At 45.1% G+C, this 20,638-nt stretch overlaps 1 protein-coding gene across 1 annotated transcript in view; it reads right to left on the reverse strand.

Annotated features, from left to right (window-relative positions):
• LIPH (lipase H) overlaps positions 1-19,013 on the reverse strand; it is a 28,295-nt gene extending 9,282 nt beyond the window's left edge. Inside the window, exons 1-7 of the mRNA XM_007052639.4 lie at positions 18,962-19,013; positions 9,423-9,790; positions 7,766-7,874; positions 7,076-7,177; positions 5,334-5,423; positions 3,097-3,264; positions 2,002-2,097 (exon numbers count right to left, since the gene is read on the reverse strand). Coding sequence (XP_007052701.3) covers positions 2,002-2,097; positions 3,097-3,264; positions 5,334-5,423; positions 7,076-7,177; positions 7,766-7,874; positions 9,423-9,790; positions 18,962-19,013 — 985 coding nt within the window. The remainder of the gene's footprint in view (positions 1-2,001; positions 2,098-3,096; positions 3,265-5,333; positions 5,424-7,075; positions 7,178-7,765; positions 7,875-9,422; positions 9,791-18,961) is intronic.
• Positions 19,014-20,638: the final 1,625 nt, after the last annotated feature.

Below are 20,638 nucleotides of genomic sequence, written 5' to 3' on the forward strand. Positions count from 1 at the left end.
CACTCTTTCTTTGTTTCCCAGAACACCCTTTCCTCAGTCCTATCACTCCTGCCCAGTGAAGCCTCTCTCCTTTGTGCCAGCTTCTTCTCAACTAATTTATCCTTGCTCCTGCTTGCTCCAGTCTCTCTCCTCCCGCTATCCCTTCTGTCCAGCCCTGTGCGTGTGCTTCCTCCTGCCCAGGTCAGTCCCCTTTGTATCTCTACATGGTGTCTTTTCCCAGTTCCTGCCTGTGTACCCCACAGTTTCTCTCTCTTGTTTTTGAGGTTGCCAGGTTTTTTTCCTTGTTCTTTATGGAAACAAACTTGAATTTTTTTTATCTGTTTAAAGCTGATTCTGCTCTGAAATGTGTCTCCCTATAAAGGCACCTTTTCACTCTGCAGACTTGCCCTTGTGCATGTTTGCTGTCCGACTGGCTTGTTTTAGGGACTAAAATAGGTTTTTGCTACTTTTTAATCCCATTAAAACTAAGAGTCCCCCTAGCTCTAGGACAGTGAGCATGATTCTCTTCCAGCTCACAGATCACATCTGTTAGCTAAGCAGCGGCTTCGAGACCACCTCCTGCCCCCAGTCACAGCAGAGCAACTCTGAAGACAATGAGAATTGTGCTGATTTAGCTGAGCTCAGAGTCTGGCTGGCAGAGCCTTTCCCAGTGGTGAGGCAGGAGAATGAAAGACTCTCCAATCCCTGGCAGGACTGGCAGTTGGACAAAACATCTTGGTATTCTTACACTGAGCATATTTGCTCCAGAAGTCACTGAGGGTTCTATTGACCCTTTAAGAGCTGCACTGCCTCAGAGGAACACACCCGGCCTCTTTGAGCTTCTTCGCAGAGTGAGGGAGGGTGCCTACTACATTCTTATGGGATGGAGCCTGCTCCTCTGCAGCCCCCTTCCTTCCCATGGTTTGAGGCGGGAGCAGGGGAGAGAACACCAATTGCACTTGGCCTTTGTTTGGGTTGTGTCAGCTCTGGGTGGAAGCTCCTTTTGTCCTCTTCCCACATGCTGCACACTCACATAATTTGACTTGCCAATAAACATGGGGCACCATTGTGTCATTGTACAGAGTCACTGTCAGAGCAAAACTGCGTTTTACAGAGAGCCTTCAAGGGTGACCTGCAAAGGAGTTTTGGAAAGATGGGCTTGTGCTCATTTGTATTTGTTTATGATGGATTAAGAAGACTTGAAAGGGATTTACCTTAGAAATGTCTAGTCTGGTCTCCCTGGCTTTGCTGGAGATCTCCCCAATGTTTATTGTGAACTCTAGCACTCTGAAGAGCTGGGAGTGCTGAATCCTCTGTTAGCCACAGTGGCAATCAACAATTGAGTTACACGAGTGTTAAAGCAAACAGAGTTTGAAATGGTTTAATTAAAAACCCCTTCCTTTCTCCAGTTTGCTCCAGTTCTACTTCCTGGATTCTTGTGATGTCACCATTTCCCTACTCTCCAGTCACCATGGAACCTTCCAGCCTACACAGAACCTGAATTTCTCATGGGGAAAAAAACCCAAGCAGATAAAGTTAAAAAAAAACAGAAAACCCAAACACTTGTCACTGCTTCATCATCCATCATAAAGCTTATAAATACCTATTGTTTTTTCTTTGCAGGTCACCTTTAAGGGTTAACAGTTCAATCTCACACACAGTTAAACTCACTGGGAGGTATGCCATTGACTTCAATGGTAGTAAGATTGGACCCCAAGACAATTACTGTTTTTTCCTAGGCTTTATTCACATATCACCAAATTTACTAGTTCTAAAAGGGAAACTGGTCTGCTCCTGTGTGTCTCTACTTAGCTGATAGGGAAAGATTGTTTTGTCACTGTGCCAAGTGTATCTGCCCTTTTGGAGCAGAGTGCTATTATTGCAAATGGAAATGCATTTTATCCATCAGCTACAGGCTGTGAAATGCAATGACAGCTAACTGACTGTTCTGAATTCAATGTAAGTGCTGTTGCTGACAGAGAGAGTCCTCAATGCAAAGTTGAAGGAATGTTAATCACTCACGGCAGAATGGTTCTTCGTCCGATGTATCAAAAAACACTTTAGTCACGGGAGGATTCTTTAGTATTAAATAGCTTTTCCACTTGTCAGCATAATAACCTGTAGACCACAGTGTGAAAATTCAGCATTAGGTGACTGTACAAGACCAAATGACTGAAAAGAAATCAAGTTAGTGCTTGATTTATACCAAATTGCTTTTCAGCCACAAGGTGAATATTGCAATTAGTTACTGATAAAATACAGCATAGACAATATCCCTAATACTCTGTATACTCATATGAGTAAGCTAAGCCCATGTGTTAGTGCTCACAGGAATGAGGCCTAAATATGGCTGTTTTCTGTCCATCCCATATTTTAAGAGCCATCCTTTTTTAATATCTGCTGTCTCTTGTCAAGAAAAGTGTCGCTCAATAGAACAATAATCTCCCTTACTTTGGAAGTTTATTTCCAGGAACTCAGGTATATTTTCTAGAGCCAAGGTTTCCAAACATGAGAGCCTAAAGTTACACTCCTAAATGTATATTTGGACAAGTAAAACAAGTGATCTGATTTTCAAAAGTGGAGAGCATTCAGCAGCTCCTGTTGAAGTCAGTAAGGGTTTAAGATGCTGAACACCTCTTGGAAGCACTCAGCACTTAGCAGGAGCATGTGCTTATTCCCCATTCAGCTCCCCAAAGGCATGTGAATTCTGCTCTGCCCCCCAGAAAAATCTACAAGTTCTTGATTTGGCTGTTCGGTCTCCTGTGAGTGCTGATCTGTGCAGTAACTGTGATGTGAATGTACAAAGGCTAAATGAAGCAACCAAATCCATTTTCACTTGTAACGTAAGCTAGGATTTATACCTACCTTTCCAGATGTGAAATGGTGTCATCTCACCCACCCACCCGCAGAAGGAAGCAAAGACTATATGTGTTAAGGGACTCTGCAAACAGCTCTGTCCCATGAGTCCTTTGGCAACATGTACCAGAATGTTTGTTACAGGTTACATGGCATAACATAGGGTACAGTGTGACAGGCAGCAGTATGAGTCCCTTGGATTGTTAAAAACCATCTCCAATACACAGCTTTTATCCACATTGGACCCTGCATCATCCTTACCCAGGACGGGGCATGGCATGGGCTGGAAAGCCTCACAGCTGGCACACTTGCTGCTCCTGTAATCTCTGTATGTATTACAGGGGTATGCAGTGATGTTGCAGCTCTCTTTCAAGGATGACAGGAACAGGAAAACAGACCTCTGATGGTCACATTTAAAATACTGTGATCCTTGTTGACACAAAGAAAAGGGATATTTCATTAGAAATCTGTGTACGGCAGGCAAAATGTTAGTGCAACAGCAAAACAGCAAGCACCCTGTTGTTGTGACAGTATCACTGTCCATTCTTAACACAAGAGATGTTCACAGGGTCACGTTAAATCATGTCCAGCAACTTGATGTAGAGCTGCACATCCTGTAAAGCAAGAAACTCTGAGCCAGCGCAGCTTGTGCAACTCGCACTATAAATCAGATGGAAGGATACCCTAAGTGCTCCACACTGCTTCTGGGCTGGACACAGCTTATCCCCCACTGCTTTTGGGCCAGAGACACTGATTGTCCCCCACTGCTTCTGGGCTGTCAGCCGGGACATACCTGTTCCTACCAATGAACAGGGGCTTAGAATCTAAACGGTGCCTCAAGTAATCTAACCGCAATGGACTTTCATGAGACCAGGCCCAAAAGTATGGGTATGTTTAAAAACACTGTAAAATGGCACCTTCATACTCACCATACACTGTCTGCTTCATATGTACCTTCAAGTCATACCTGTCTCCAGACTAAAAGAAGACTAGCCTATGGTTAGCACTGCAGAGCCACTGCTGGTATGCACAACTATGGATTCTACTCCGCCTCATGAATTAGCCACCCGGTTCTTAGCTGGGGTTGTCACTTAGGTGGTGCATTCCTTTTGCATAAGCTCTTGTCATTCCTGATAAAAGCTCTTATAGAAGCAACTGATTCCATGGACTGTGCTGAAACGCACAGCAGTGTACTAAAACCTGCCTCAAAATGCCCACCTCTCCAATTTGGCATGCTGGTGACCTCACAGGATCTGTAAGGAAGTTCTGTTAAAGACCTACAAACAGCAGGAGAAGGACTCAGGATGTGTGAGAATAGCCAGGGCAAAGCTAAATTCCTGTGTGTGCTACCCTTGAAAAATGCCATAGAGCATTACAGAAAAGGGCAATGATGGCTACACTAAGCAACATAAGAAATCTGCACCTCTGAAGCAAAACAAGCTTCATCCCACCATAAAAGTCCTTTGAAAAATGTTTCCATGGACCATGACTCCTTAGTAAGGCTGTTGCCCGATGTATAATAGTGCAGGGCTTGGCATCTTTCCCCAGCACACATGCTGCATTTTTTCCCTCTCTTCAATGGGTGACTCTAGATGTCCTCACTGCCAGGTGCTAAAGCCTCAAATTGCTGTCTGACAGTTTAGACACATGGTTATATGGATGTGATATCAATGCCTAACCAGGGCAAGTGGAAATTTACACTGCAAAAACATTGCTATTGGTCTCAAATGTAGGGGTTTGCTGCAAATTTCAGTGTTTTCTGTAGAATTTAAATTTTTGTTTAAAATACACAAGTTTTCTATTTTTTTAGTGCCTGACTAAACACAGCAAGAGCCAGTACCTCTCTGAAGAGCTTATACAATAGAAGAGACTAGACAAAGGGCGGGAAGGGAACCAGAGGCACACAAAGGGGAAGTGACTTGCTCACGGTCACATACTAGCTCAGTGGCAGGAACAGAACACAGGTCTCCTGAATGCCACACTGTCTGTCATTGCCAAGACATGCATCATTGCCTCAGTGTTGTCTTCTCCATTTACACTGTTCTCTGCACTGGTTCTGGGGACTCATTACTGGTAACACTTGTGCTTTCACACTGAATTTGCTTTTTTTTTTTTTTTTAAATAAAAAATCCCACATCTTCTAAATGTTTCTACAAGTTCTGGGGGATAAACTTGCTCACTGAATTTATGCATGCAAATTTGCTCCACAGCAAAATTTGATCTCATTCGCTCACTTGGAAGAGAGCAGAAAATCCAGGATGAAACAGCAAAAGGTTATGGGTCAGATCCTCCTCTGGTGCAAATCAGCGTGGCTGCCTGGACTTCAGTGTAGCGACCCCCCAATATACAGCAGCTGGGGATCTGACTTTTAGGTTGTTTTTCAAAAAGTTGGTTGTGGATTTTTTTTACTGTCAGTGAGTGTTTCCCCCACACTTCTTTGGGTGATTTGTTGAAAATATCTTGTCCTAGTTTTCCCAATGCAAAGCGTATTTCATTACCAGAAAATATTGTTTGTGGACAGCCGGGCTGGTCGGTTCCTCCATTGGCATAGAAGTCTATATGTCCTAAAGCTTCTCTGTAGCCTAGTCCTAATCAAAGAAAATATCATTTTTAGAATCTTAAAGTGCCGGGAAAAGGAATTTCAGATGAAGAATTAGGAACAAATAACCTGGATTCTTTTAGCATTGGCAGTCTCAGCTGTGCAAGAGATTTAGCTTCCTTAATCTATTTATGCATCTTTGAACTAAAAGACAATGACCCCATTGCCATATTTTAGATAATGACATTAAATGCCCACAATAAGACAATGTGTGTGACATGTGCATGATGTGTATCTGGGCCCATCACCTGCAGAGAAACCATGGGAGGGAAAAAAGGTAAATTAAATCTCTGTGGTTTTGTGGCCTTCTTAGGGAAGGAGTTTTCCAGGCCTTCAAGAAGGCAAATTGATGGTCCAGACAGTGGTGACCCTGGTCTGTCTTCTTGCCTTATCCAAGGGTAGATCTTGGACTCACAGAGCACCTTCTAGAAACTGCTGACATCCCTCCTCCATGCAGGAGGAGAAGATCCATGAGTGGATGGTCCCCTCCATGCACAGATATGGGCCAGGGCTTGATCTCATGCAAGGAGGTGGATTCTGAACAGGATCCTGAAATGAGTACGGAGCTAGTGGAGCTGTGCGAGAACAGTGTGATGCTGCTTTGTTAAGGGGAGACACAGCCATTAGAATATGCTGCTGGAGTCTGGCAGGTGGGTCTTGAGTGCCATGGAGGAGAGCGATACAGTAGTCTAGGTCAGAGAAGTCAAACGTATGGGTGTGGGTTTCAGCAGAGGAGGAACTGCGGGGGGCAATTACCAAATGGTGATGGGGTGATTGGGAGACAGTGTGGGAAGAAAGGTTCAGAATCCAGGATGATGCCAAGGATACAGACTCACCTGATGAAAGTATTCTTGGCCCAAGGAGAATAATAAAGGCAAGCAGCATTATGCAAAGCTGTGTAATGCCTCCCAGCTGAGGACCACAGGGCAGGTTATAAGCAGCCATGGAATTTTATGTTATTAACACTATGTCCAGGGGAATGAAATGGTTCAGCTTTTCAAGTTGGTGTGATTAGCTTTTGCTATTTTAATTCCTGGCTCCAGTTCCTTAGTGATCTGTGACCACTGCGAGCAGCAGCGCTCCCACAGCCAGGCAGAGCTGGCTCCGAGGTGCTACTGCACATGAGGGTGCTGTCCCTTTGCCAGCTCACAGCTGAAATCCTTGCACTTAGTGGAACATAAGGACCACTCTGCCCTCTCTCTTCAGGGGCCATAACGCCTCTCCCCCGGCCAGCAAAGCAAGCTGTATCCCATGCAGGTCTATAGCAGCACACGTGCACCTTGTGCAGACCTAGGAACTGCCAGTGTTCCCTCAGCTCTGCACCACCCATGTCACTGAGTCCTCTGGGTTTGGCTGTTGAGATACGTCCTGTTAAACCAGTAACGCAGCAGAAATAGCTCTGGGGTGAATAGTGACCCATTTTCTGACCTGTGCAGAATGGGAGCCACCCTGCCACCCCCACACAGCCTGGGCATAACCCTGTGATCTGAGTTAGATCACTGCCCCCTGCAGGCACAGTGTTCCAGCCAATGAGAGAGGAGCCCAGGCATTGCTTCACAGTAGCCTTCTCACTCCTGCGGCCAGTTTAGTTCCTGGGTTTCCATCTAATGAAACACAGAGAAGGAAGAAATGAAATATTACCATCAATATCAGAATGAATGACATCAACAAATTGGGCATCTGTAGGATCTAACCTTTCCTCAGGGGGTTTCCCATTAAATAAGGGGCCTGCTGGGTCAAGACCTGAAATGCAAAATGATTATTATGGCATGACTGTAATGTGGTGCTACTTAAATGATTCTCTATATCCCTGTGAATGGGCAGTCCCCACTCCACCCCGGATACAGCACACTCACACACTGGGTTAGCATCTGAGAACACACACACTGTTGCAGGGTTTTCCCTCCCTCCTAGTGAAGTACAAAATATAAGCCTCAGTCTGAGCCTCTTCCTTAGCATAGGTTCCTAGGGCTCCCCCTCAAGACCCTGCTGTCCCTACTCGGAGTTCCTTCTTCCTCAGAGAGGCCGGAAGGCAGCTTATGTTCCTGGCATGTGGCTGACAGGGCTCACCATGTCTGTTCTGAGGGTTAGTTAGTAGAAATAACTACATCTCCATGTAGGGTTTTTGCACCTGACACTGTTGCATAAGGCCTATCAGTGATGTAGTGTTCCATGTGTTCAGAACACAGGACTGGCACTCACTAACTAACTAATCTATGCAGCACTCCTGGAGCTCAGGACAGAAAGTATTATTCAGTGTTTGGGTAAATGGAGGCAGAGAGCTGAAGTGATTTGCCCAAGGCAGGAGCAGGGATTGAGAAAGAGGCTTACCTGTTATTCTCCCAAGTTTGCCATTATACAGCTGTCCCACAAACCCAGAGATATGTGCTCCAAGACTAATTCCTATCATATAAACAGAGTCAAGTGATGCTCCGTCGGCCTGTGATTTAAAAATGTCCATGATCATAGGTTACAGAAATGTTAAGCACATAAGAAACATCAAGAGCAGGAAAAGGCCATCCAGCTGGTTCCAGGGATAACGTAAATAGCCCATCCTAATTTTACCTGCCAGTTCTTCTCTTTTCCCCAAATGGAGGTGTCTTTTGAGACATAATGCCCAATGCAAATTCCACTGAAATGAGCCTCCTTTTGTCCACTGAGGTTGTTGTACTGCTGAGGTATCTCATGCTCAACACCCTTTGGTGATGTGAATCTGATAGCTAAACATTTCCGGGCCGTGACTGTGTTTTCCTGGGACAGCTTTATGCACGGAACAGTGTCTAGTGTGTGTGGCTGCTGTGGCAATACCAATAATTAATAATAAACCCCAAATTGCCAGCATGTGGTTTCAGAAATGTATTTGCTAATTCAAATATCCTAATGCAAGTTGCTGCAGCCCATGACCTCCCTGAAGCTGTTAACTAATCTGTGCAATATGTCACAAGTGCTCACATTAGTCTGGTCCTCCATAAAAATGTCCTGCCCTGTACACTTTTAACACATGTTCTTCAATCACACCAGTGTTCCCAGTCACCAGTTAACAGCCAAGTGAAATCAATAAGACTGAAACAATCGTATAATATTTGGTCAAAATAAGAATGTAAAATAACATTTAACACCTTAAACAAAATAAAACCATATTTTCATTCACTTTTTTTCACTTTATCTGTTGGAACCCTGATGTTTCATCAGAAAAAGATTGCTCCGAGGTCAGAAGGTGATAATCATTATGTGGGTAATGAGAGGACAGGGAGCCTGTTGCGTGTGCATAAGCTTGAATGAGTCATCAGTGTCATCCTTACCTGTATGAGGCTATCTCCTATTTGCAGGGGGAGTGTAGCTTAGTGGAACACCTTTACATCCTGATCTGCACAGACCATTCAGCACCCCTCTTTACATGGAGAGACCACTTAAGTGCATGTAATTCAGTGTTATACGGTCCTTACAATAATCTCATTCGTATTTCCTCTGCCATTCAAGTTGGTAGCTTCACATTTAAAACCATTAATCCCTGGATTGAACTCAAGTATAGTCTCAGTGACACATTTTTGAAGTGGCTGCGACCAAATCTGTACTTTTAATTGTCCAACTTTAGGCACCTAACTTTTGGGAATTCGAGCTTAGAGAACAGTGTGGAGGTGCCCCCAAACTCCAACTGGTGCATGCCAGTCACCTGTTAGACATCCAGCTGCCTAGTTTGTGTGTTCAAATGTGCACCTGCAAATCTGATTTCTGGGGCACTTGAAATGTATGTACCTCAGATTAGAGGCTTTTAAAAAAACTTGGTACTCCAAGTTTAAACTGAACAAAGCTGTAAAATGCTAACATGCAAAGCCAAAGTAAAGATTTTGGCACTGCTTATATTTGAGTTTACAGTAATTAATGCATCTCTTTAAAGAACAATTTGCTATCCCTAAGATCCTGCTGTATTACAATACTTCCTTTACTCCGTTAACACCATCACAATTATTATGAATATCTAACTTACCAACATTTGGTCTATAAGTGTCTTCAAGAATTCAGCAACTTTCTTAGTGTTGCTAGAAGCCCTGTGATAGAGCAGAGTCGTAGCCCCGCGGTTCCAATCTACAATGATTATGTTCATGTCTTCCACAGAGAGCAAGAGGTGTACTGCTTGTTGTATCCAGATTGGGGGAGAACCTGTGGGTCTGTACCCATGCACAATGAGGGTAGTTTTCTTGGTCACATTCAGATACCTGGAGCCAGCAGAACTGAGTGTTTCAGCACAGTTCTGGTTTTGTCTTGTGTACAGCATTAGTTTTACTTTCAAGTTTGTGCCAGTCAAAGCACTGCTTATACTGAGACCTGTAAATGCAGGACATTGTTCTTCTGTACCTGAAAACAGGGGATGGCAGGTTGTTATTAATCAGATTAGAGACAATAAACTTCTCTGCCTTTTTCCCCATCAGCAAGACCCCATCGCCAGTTCCATCCAGTTCCATCCCTTCAGGTCACTCATTTCCCTCCTTTCCCCCTCATCATCTGTACTGCTGGGGCCATCATGGGAACTCAGCTTTAGTTGCAGCACCAGGATGAGAGCCTCGGCCTGGAGCCAACATCACAGTACTCTCAAGCTTCTGGCCATCATCTTTCCACTTCCTCTAGCTCTATGTATATAGCTGTTCTGTTCATACCCTCTGAAGCCCCTGGCATTGGCCACTGTCAGAAGACAGGATACTGGGCCATATGGACCATTGGTCAGACCCTTTATGGCCATTCTTATGTTCTTATATATTCTGTACATTGTGCCCATCACCATTGTGGCACCTGAGCGCCTCCCCATCTAGGATGGACATATCAGAGCCCTCATAAATCATGCTCTCTATATATCAGTACAAGGTCATGCCACCCAGTGAGCACACTTCAGCACTTCTGTCCGACAGCAATATTAATTGCTTCCTTTGTCATGCCTGGATCTACTGATGAAGAGATTGTGAGCCAAATTCAAGTGAGGTGCGAGTGGGCACAACCCTAGTTACCGAATGATGACCCTGAGGCATTTGTGACAACCTTTGGGAGGGTAGCCCAAGCCACTCAGTGGCCCCTTGAGCACTGGACTTTGATGTTGGTGTCATGTTTGAGGGGGCAGGCACAGTCAGCCTATTGGACCAAGAGCAGACCAAGGACAACAAGCAAGTGAGAGTTGTTATTCTAGACTATTTACTATTAATGAAGAGATGCATCACCAGCGATGTAGGTCAGAAATGTATCCCAAAGCACTAGACCTTGTGTAGTAGCCCAATGCCTGAAGGAACATTGTGGTCAGTGGGTTCGCTCTGAACAGTGGTCTAGGGCCCAGGTTGCCAAGTTTATTCTAACTCAACAATTTATATGGCTACTACCAGCGAAAAGTCGAGAATGGATGATGCAGCCTTGGGTCTCTGTCAGACACTGATGGAAAATTTCTTAGTGGTCAAAGGATCCCTAGATGCAGAATTTCCCAGACCCTGAACGGCCCATACGACTGACCAAAGGGAGGCACGGGACACAGACACTAAGCCTCTAACTGCAGCTCACAAGAGGCCACATTTAGGTCCAGGAAGGCCGGGCCACCTTCTCATCATGGAGAGGCCCAGGAGCACAATGAGGTGGGTTTACGGTGGGGCCTCACCTGAATGTGCGTCTTATACCCCAGTTGACTGAAACAGGATCCTAAGATAGAGGCTCTCTCACCATCCCAGAACCAAATCCACCTCTGACAAAGAAAGATGCCTCCGAAGCCAGCCCAGTGACCTGCGACTCATGTGGGCAGCAGGGACATCTAAGGGAAGAATGCCCCCTGTTGAGTGTGAATGTGCCCAGGGCTGGACCGTGGAGATGCGCACCCATAAGAAAACTCCCCACAGATTGATAATGCTGGTCTAGGTTTAAGGGAAGAGAGTGTAAGGACTCCTAAGCTTTGGGTGCAGCCAGACAGTAGTTCCTGCGTCCCTGGCTGGGGAAGATGGCACCCCAAGAGAGACAATCTGCACATAGTCCATGCATGGTGATGGAAAAGCCTACCTCAGCCACCGGTTACAACTGACTGTGGGCTCTGGCTGGAGAAGAGGCCTACTCAATAATAGTGGGATGAGACTGGCCTTTTTTTCAGCAAGTCATGAATGAGCTCACCAGCCAGAGGATTATGGACTGGGACTGATCCCATTGCATGTAAGATGCAGGACTTGAGGGCCCAGCAGACCTGGGAGAGGATACCTCGAGAGCAACCCAACCAAGGCCAGAGGTGGAGAAGGGGAAGATATCCACCCTGGACCTAGGGCCCCTACTGCAGGCAGGAAGCTTTGTTCAGGCACAGAGGGATGACCCCACATACAGCTGCTCCCACAAGCAACTGACCTCTGTAAATGGAGAAGTGACGGAATCTCAGTGCCTGGAGCACTACCCCCATTCTGTGCTCAAGAAGGAGTACCTATATGGCATTGAGCAAGACCAACAGTCTGGGGAGATGAGGACACAACTACCAGTGCCACACAAATACTGCCAACCAGTGATGCAGCTCGCACATGACATCCCTTGTGCTGGGCATTAGGGGTGGCAGAAGACACTGTCGTGGGTAATGGCCAACTTCTATCCTGGCCTCCATCAGGAAGTGAGGAAATACTGCTCCTCCTGCCAGCCTGCCAACTGTCCATCGGCAGCAGTACCCCAAAGGCTCCCCTAGTTCTTTTGCCACTGATGGAGACACCCTTTGAGAGAATAGGGATGGACATAGTCAGGTTCCTAGAGAAGAGTGCCTCCAGGTACCAGTACATGTTGGTAGTTGTTGACTATGTGACCTGCTTTCTGGAGGCTCTTCCCCTTCACACAGCAAAGGCAACCGCGATTGCACCAGAATTTATGAAACTTTTTTCATCTGTGGAGTGCCCTCATGAGATATTAACCAACCCAGGGACCAGCTATACTTCGCAGGCTATGCAAGAGCTGTGCTCTTGTTTGAAGAGCAAATCTTTGAGAACTTCTCTGTGCCATTCACAGACAGGTGGTCTCACAGAGAGATTTAACAAAAGTCTAAAAGAAATGCTAAAGCGCTTAATCAAATCTGGCTCAAGCACTGGGACCAATTGCTTCCACTACTCTTAGTCCTGTAAGGGAGGTCCCACAGGCCTCTATGGGATTCTCCCCCTTTGAACTATTGTATGGCCATGCACCTCAAGGCATGTTAGATTTTCTACATGAAGGCTGGGAGGAACAGGACGCAATGCCGTCAATGTGACTCAGTATATTATTCGCCTAAGGGAATATCTTAAGCAGCTGGGTTTATTTGCTAGTGAAAATCTACAGAAGGCACAACAGAGAGAAGAACAAGGTTATAACTGAGGGGCATGGATGAGTACTTCCCAGCTGGGAGACTGAGTCCTATTATTGTTACTGTCAGCTAAGTCTAAATTAATGACCTGTTGGCAGGATCCTTTTGAGGTAGCTAGACAAGCAAGACTGGTCAATTATGAAATCCGGTTACCAGGTAGAAGAAAAGAGATCAGAATCTACCATGTGAGTCTTATCAAGCCCTGGAAAACTTGGGAAACTTTGCTGATGACTCCTTTCCCTGTGAGACCTGAATTAGGCCCTCAGGTTCATATCTGCCAGGGGTTGATACCTGTGGTAGAAGGTGTGGGACTCCTTCCTGGTCAGAGAGCATAACTCTCCCAAGAAACTGAGAACTTCACTCATGTGTTCTCCTCAATATCTGGAAAAACCCAGCTAGTGAAACGCTACCTTGAAACAACATCTGGAGAACAAGCTAGGGAGAACCCTAACCTACTGCAGAAAATGTGGGACATAGTCTGGGAAGAAGTACAGGCAATCTTAAAAATGGGGACATGATGCTGGCATCTGACTCATGCCAAAGCTGCAGGCATTAGCTAAGAACAGACAACCTTGTGGCTGGAGACCAGACCAGGTCACCTGTATGTTAGTTTTGCTTAAAATAAGTATTAGTCTTATAAGAATATAGTTTGTGTTTAGACTCTATGAAATGCTTGTAAATTGCTGCATGCATTAATCTCACTTGTAATACCTACATCCCTTGTTATAAAATAATATTTAAGTGTTTGCTCTGTTACTGTAAACTGCCAGTCAGGAGAGAAGCATTCCAAAGTGTGAAATACTAGTTTGCCAAAGGAGGTGTGATCTCCTGCCCAGCAAAAGAAGAGCCATAGACACCAGACAAACCACCGTGGCACATCAGAGTGCAAAAGACTTTGTTGATTCTGCCGCCCCCCCCATTAAACTCTGGGGGAAGGGAATAAAAATCCCTAACAAGAAGAAACTGTGTCTTTTGGGCTATTTAAACTCCAAAGGGCCAGAAATGCTAAACTGAAGCCAGAGATTCCCCAGGGGCTGCGTCCTGAGTCTGCCCTGAAAGACACTTTGAATTGACGGGTCACTACAGCTCTGTCACTCCTAGGATTTAGATGTCAAGTATCAGGGGTAGCCATGTTAGTCTGTATCCACAAAAACAACAAGGAGTCCGGTGGCACCTTAAAGACTAACAGATTTATTTGGGCATAAGCTTTCGTGGGTAAAAAACCACTTCTCTAGATGCATGGCAGAAGTGTTTTTTTACCCATGAAAGCTTATGCCCAAATAAATCTGTTAGTCTTTAAGGTGCAACCAGACTCCTTAGGATTTAGATGGTAACTCATTGGTGTGTGTGTTTGTTTGCTTTAACCTGTAAATAACTCACTTACTTCTTTTTCCTAGTTAATAAACCTTTAGATAGTTTATTACTGGATTAGCTACAGGCGTTCTCTTTGGTGTAGGATTGTACCAACTGATTTGGAATAAGTGACTGGTCTCATGAATGGTCTCAACCTGAATGTGGTGATTTTTGGTGTAAGTGACCGTTTATCACTAAGTCCAGTTTGTCTGGGTCACAAGATAGCCTGGACAGGCTAAGGCGACTGTCTGTGACTCCATGGAGAGATTGTTACAGTGATCCAGGAGTTCACATTTGTTACAGGCTTGGTGAAATCTAATGATACAACACACCACCAGTTTGTTGTTTTTTTTGTTTTTTGTTTCGTTTTTTGGCCAGTCTGCCCTGTGGTCGTCACTCACAGTCATGAGCCACCTTAGACAGTGTGACGGGGGTAGTTGAATAGTCCAAAAGTGAGTGGAGGAGCCCCATAATTCTGGTCCCCCAACCTGACAGTTTGATTAGTTTTTGCATTGTTTCCTGTAAAGTTAACTGCATTTTGAAATTCCATGCTTATCCAATGTCATGAGAGATAAGCCACTGGAGTAGTTGGGACCTGTGGGATAACTTAGTACAATCAAGCTCATGAAGGGATATTGACAAATTCCTTTATCCCCCTTATTGCCTTTTCAACCCCCTCTGGACACTGTAATTTCAAGGCCATGCCATTTGAACTGCATCGGCCTGTGGCCAACGTTCAGCAGCTTATGAATAAAGTTCTCAGCCCACTAGCAATATGCCACAGCCTACATAGATTATATCATTTTCTATAGCTCCATGGGGGAAGAGCCCCTACGACATATGAAGGCAGTATTAGGATTGTTGGGTTAGGCTGTGAGACCAGCTTCCTATAGTGAAGTATACTAACAATCATAGAGGGGACCTTTCTAGGATACGACATAGGGGACGGACTCATGAAGCCAGTAATCGATAAAAACATGCCCAGTCCCCAAAACAAAAAGGCACTTGAGGCACTTCCTGGGCCTTGCCAGATATTAGCAGAAATTTACCCTTAACTTCACTCTTATTGTGGCTCCCCTAACAGACCTTATAGAGGGAGCTAACCCCTGGATGATCTGATGGGATACAGACTGTGAGAAGGTTTTTAATACCTTGAAGACATGCCTTTGTCAGGCACCCATCCTTTTTAAACCCAACTTTTCCTGAGAATTTATATTCCATGTGGAGGCTCGGATGGAGTTTGGACGCTGTGCTTTCAAGGACTTTGCAGGCAAGGAGCACCCAGTTCTGGATTTAAGTAGAAAATTGTTCCCCAGGAAGAGGACCTATTTGGTTATTCAGAAAGAGGCACTGGCAATTAAGTGAGCCATTGAGTCTTTCAGGTACTACCAGCTGGGGAGTTCCTTCTCATTGGTCACTGATCATGCCCCTTTAAGTTGGTTGAATACCTGAAGGACTGGAACCCTCGTATAATGCAGTGGTAGCTCACACTCCAGCCGTACAGGATCAGAGTGCAACAGCATGCAGGGAAAGACCACATCAATGGTGATTTTTTTTTAGAGGGAACCTGGAGAGGTGGACATTCTGAACCAGCAGCCCTTTTCCGTCTTGAGGGGTGGGGTGTGTGATGGAGCATGCCTCCATCCCAATCAGGAGAAGGCTAACGAACTCCTCTGGGCTCAACCAGTACCAAACGGTCACACCTGCAAAGCCTGGGGAGGAGGTTTCAAAAGAGAGCTTGTCACAGGAAGGGGTGGCAACCAGGAAGAAAGCCGCTGCGCCTCAGAAGCAGCTGACTCTTGCAGAGTGGCTAAGAAGAAACAAGCCTGACAAGCCTCCCCCACCCACAAGGACTTTTCAGACCCAAGACAAGCTGATCACTGCAGCCTAGGGTGCCAGACCATCATGTATAAACCAGACTTTTATAAAGAAATTCAGTGACTGAACATCCCCTTCAGTGGGAGACCCCCACAGCTGTGAACTCAGAAAGGTTGGAGTAAAGTTCCCAAGCAGGGAGAGGACTTTGAAAGTGAAAGAGAGTCTGAAACAGCCTGGGTGTGACCCCAGAGAAAAGCTCAGTCTATCACAGTGGTCTAACACCTATTAAAGTCATTGCCCTCAGTGGGCTTTGGATCAGGCTGCTAAGGAGAATGCTGCAATGCCGCTATCAAGTTGTGTCTGCCTATAGTTGGAGTACGGCCTAGAGGGGAATTCATAGCTAAGTGCCTCTTTGCCAGGATGAGTATTGGCCTTAACCCATCTCCTCTCCATCTTGTCTTTTTTACCCAGTTTAATTAAATAATAATAATTAATTAATAGCTTTTCTAAGGTGCCTTTCTTCTATAAATCTCAGAATAGTCTACCAAGGAAGATACGCATTACGTACTCAGATGCTGAGTGTACAAAGACTTGCGCCTGTGTTAAAGGAAGTATGTGTGTGCAACTTTGCAGGTCTGGTGCCTTAGGGTATGTCTGCCCAGCCGCGGCATCGAGCCTCCCAGCGCAGGTTGGCAGACTTGGGTTGCAGGGGATCACGCTAGCGCTCTAAAAATGCTGTGTAGAGAGTGGTTTGAAGGTGTAGCTCAGGCGGTGGGTCAGGCTTTGAAGGCCACCCCTTCCCTAGGCCTCAGAGCCCGAGCTCCAGCCCAAGGTGTAACTTCAGAGCGCTGTCTACACTGCCATTGTTAGAGCACTAGCGTGAACCCTGCTAGCCCAAGGCTGTCGACACGGGCTGTCATGGGCAATGCAGACTGTAAGCTCTTTGGGGGAAAGGCATACTTTTCAGTGCAGTGCCTAACACAAGAGGGTGCCAGTCGTGCCTGGGGTATCTAGCTGCTACCCCAATACAAATACATACAATTGTATTTCTTCTTATAAACATCATCATCACAGTTGTATGGGAGCAGGCAGGAACTGGGCCTGAGAGTTCCTATCATTCAGTGCAGAGCACTACCACTGATTGCTTAACTTTATTCGTGCCTACGTGACCTGTAGCCAGCGCTCAGACTTGCTCAGGCAAGCACTTTGCTGTGCGCCACCACAGTCACCAGACCTAGATCTAAGACTCATCAGATTCCGTGGCAGAGGATATCTGTTTAAGATCAGATCCATGTTTGCTAATAAGTAGCACCGAAAATATTTGAAAAGCCTTGTAATAACTACACTGAGACTACTAGAATTGTGCAAACACAATTAATACAGTCAGATTAATGCTACAGGCTGGTGAGACTCTCAGGACCTTCTTTGGTAGGTTGCTATACACCTGAGACTTCACTATGTGAGGAATGTCTACATGTGAGAGCTAGTCAGTGTCAATTATTTTGCTCTAAATGCTGACAAGCACAGTGAACCCTTAACCTACTTGCTTTGGACATGGCTCTGAAACGTCAACACCATTTCTCCAATGTAGTTCATAGTGCATCAGGATTTAATTTTATTAAATACAATGAGAAAAAACAAAGATAAGGCGTGCTCTCACCTGCATACTGAACATGCCCACGCCCACATTTTTGAGGAAGGGTAATTAAGTTTTTTAAACCTCCCCAGGTGTCTCTTTTCACGTGTACAGCCAAGAGGTGCAATAGTTTTGTTTTAATACTGCTGGCACACAAAGAAATGTCTGCATTTCTAAAGGGAATTTCTGATGTGCCTTTATCTTTCCTTAAGGGCTTATGTGCACAAACATTTAGTTCACGGCAAGCTGGCGTGTGTATCTACCCCAGACTAGCCTGCCACGGACTTACTGTCCCCGTGGATGGTACCTTCCAACACACATTAACAGTTTGTTATTGTACATTGATCTAGCTTTCTTTGAAATGGAAGTAGATCAAAGCACATTAACAAACGGTTAATGCCTGTCAGCAGGGTCCACATGGACAGTTAGTCTGCAGCAGGCTAGTGGTGGGCAGATTCACACCCCAGCTTGCCGTAAACAAATTACTTGTGTAGACAAACCCTAAAGTCATAATATCGTGTTAGTGTCGGTATTTTTATATTATACAGTACTGGGCTAGTGAGAGGCAGTTTTGCCTAGTGGGTTGGGCACTAGACTAGGACTCAGGAGACCTAGCTTCAATTACCAGCTCTTCTGCTGATCTTGAACAGCTCATTGCCCTCCCTGCACCTCAGTTTCCCCTTCTGTAAAAACAGGGATAAAGTAAAGTTCTTTGAGAGATCTAGTGATGAAAGGTGCTGTATAAGTATGTATTTATCAAACCCAACATGTGAAAGACATCAAGATCTCTGGGAAACCTTGAGATTGCTGAGATATCCATTGATATTAATAAGAATATTTAGATTTTTTTGAAAACACAAAATGCAGGTGTTTTTCCTCCCAGAGCTTAGAGGTGCAATATTACAGACCAATAACAACCCTCGGCTGTTTGTTTACAAGAGGCCCTGGGAGCAGTTGGCTTATGATTATAAAGGCTTGTTCTTGAGCTGGATGAGAGGACTGTCAAATGAAATTGACTGGTTTGTAATAGTAAATGCCAAATCATACACTTATAAAATTCATAGATTTTGAAAACCTTCTTATTTATCATATGAGTTATTGCTGCAAAAAGATAATCACAATTAACAATTGTAATTGCTAATGTATAGTCCTTACACAAGAAGTTTGTACAAAGTGGCACTAAGATACAGTTACTCATTTTGTTTTTACATGTTGAACTCTATACTCACTTGAAAATAATCTTGTGCATCTAACCAGTATATTTTACTCCAAAACCAAAACAATTAAATATCAGCATTTCTAATCTAAAGGCTAAATATGTTCATCCTACTATGATGTCTGAAAAGTATGTTTTATTTGCTGAGAAAATCAAAACAAAGGTTAAATTTCTTACCTGCCCTCACCCTGCACATCAAATAGATGAAGAAGAAATACAGCTTCGGCATGTGGAATAGGTAAGTCATTTACCATGTAACATCCTCATTCAAACAGAGAGACGAGTCCAGCAATTCAGGGCTTCCACAATTTCTTTACCATGTGTTTGCTTGCTGTCATATAACCATTAAACTGCCTACTCAGGTGGTGTCAGTAGGTGTGGTGACAAGCAGGAAGTTAATATACAAGGAATAGTCTTTAAACTCTCAAATCCAGGCCTGTACTTTAAAGGGTGAGGCAAGTTTCTAATCTTACAGGGTTATTTCTTTTCATTTATTCTGATCTGGGGAATGACTAAGCCAAGCCATGGGCGGTTGTGTAATGTGTATTGAATAGCAGTTTGCTTCGCCTTTGCCCCGGTTCCCCATTCCCAGCCAATGGGAGCTTCAGTGGAGGTACCTGCAGGCGAGGGCAGAGCGCGGAGCCCTCTGCTCCCCCTCTCCCAGAGGCAGCAGAGACATGGTGCCGGCCACTTCCAGGAGCGGCGCGGGGCCAGGGCAGGCAGCAAGCCTGCCTTAGCCCCACTGCGCCATGGGGCTGGCAATCCCGTGGGCCAGAACCATAGAATATTAGGGTTGGAAGAGACCTCAGAAGATCATCTAGTCCAATCCCCTGCTCAAAGCAGGACCAACATCAACACCAACTAACGACAGGTTTCAGAGTAGCAGCCGTGTTAGTCTGTATTCGCAAAAAGAAAAGGAGTACTAGTGGCACCTTAGAGACTAACCAATTTATTTGAGCATAAGCTTTTGTGAGCTACAGCTCACTTCATCGGATGCATTCAGTGGAAAATACAAAATCTCCTCACTGTATTTTCCACTGAATGCATCCGATGAAGTGAGCTGTAGCTCACGAAAGCTTATGCTCAAATAAATTGGTTAGTCTCTAAGGTGCCACTAGTACTCCTTTTCTTTTTGCGAACACCAACTAAGTCATCCCAGCCAGGACTTTGTCAAGCTGGGCCTTAAAAACCTTTAAGGATGGAGATTCCACCACCTCCCTAGGTAACCCTTTCCAGTGCTTCACCACCCTCCTAGTGAAAGAGTGTTTCCTAATATCCAACCTAGACCTCCCCCACTGCAACTCAAGACCACTGCTTCTTGTTCTGTCATCTACCACCACTGAGAACAGCCGAGCTCCATCCTCTTTGGAACCCCCCTTCAGGTAGTTGAAGGCTGCTATCAAATCCCCCTTCACTCTTTTCTTCCGCAGACTAAATAACCCCAGTTCCTCATAAGTCATGTGCCCCAGCCCCCTAATCATTTTTGTTGCCCTCCACTGGACTCTCTCCAATTTGTCCACATCCATTCTGTAGTGGGGGAACCAAAACTGGACACAGTACTCCAGGTGTGGCCTCACCAGTGCGGAATATAGGGGAATAGTCATTTCCCTCGATCTGCTGGCAATGCTCCTACTAATACAGCCCAATATGCCTTTGGCCTTTTGGTAGCAAGGGCACGCTGCTGACTCATATTCAGCTTCTCATCCACTGTAATCCCCAGGTCCTTTTTCTGCAGAACTGCTGCTTAGCCAGTCGGTCCCCAGCCTGTAGCGGTGCATGGGATTCTTCCTTGCTAAGTGCAGAATTCTGCACTTGTCCTTGTTGATTTCAGATTTCTTTTGGCCCAATCCTCCA

Source organism: Chelonia mydas, chromosome 9 (genome assembly GCF_015237465.2).
Source record: "Chelonia mydas isolate rCheMyd1 chromosome 9, rCheMyd1.pri.v2, whole genome shotgun sequence".
NCBI lineage: Eukaryota > Metazoa > Chordata > Testudines > Cheloniidae > Chelonia > Chelonia mydas.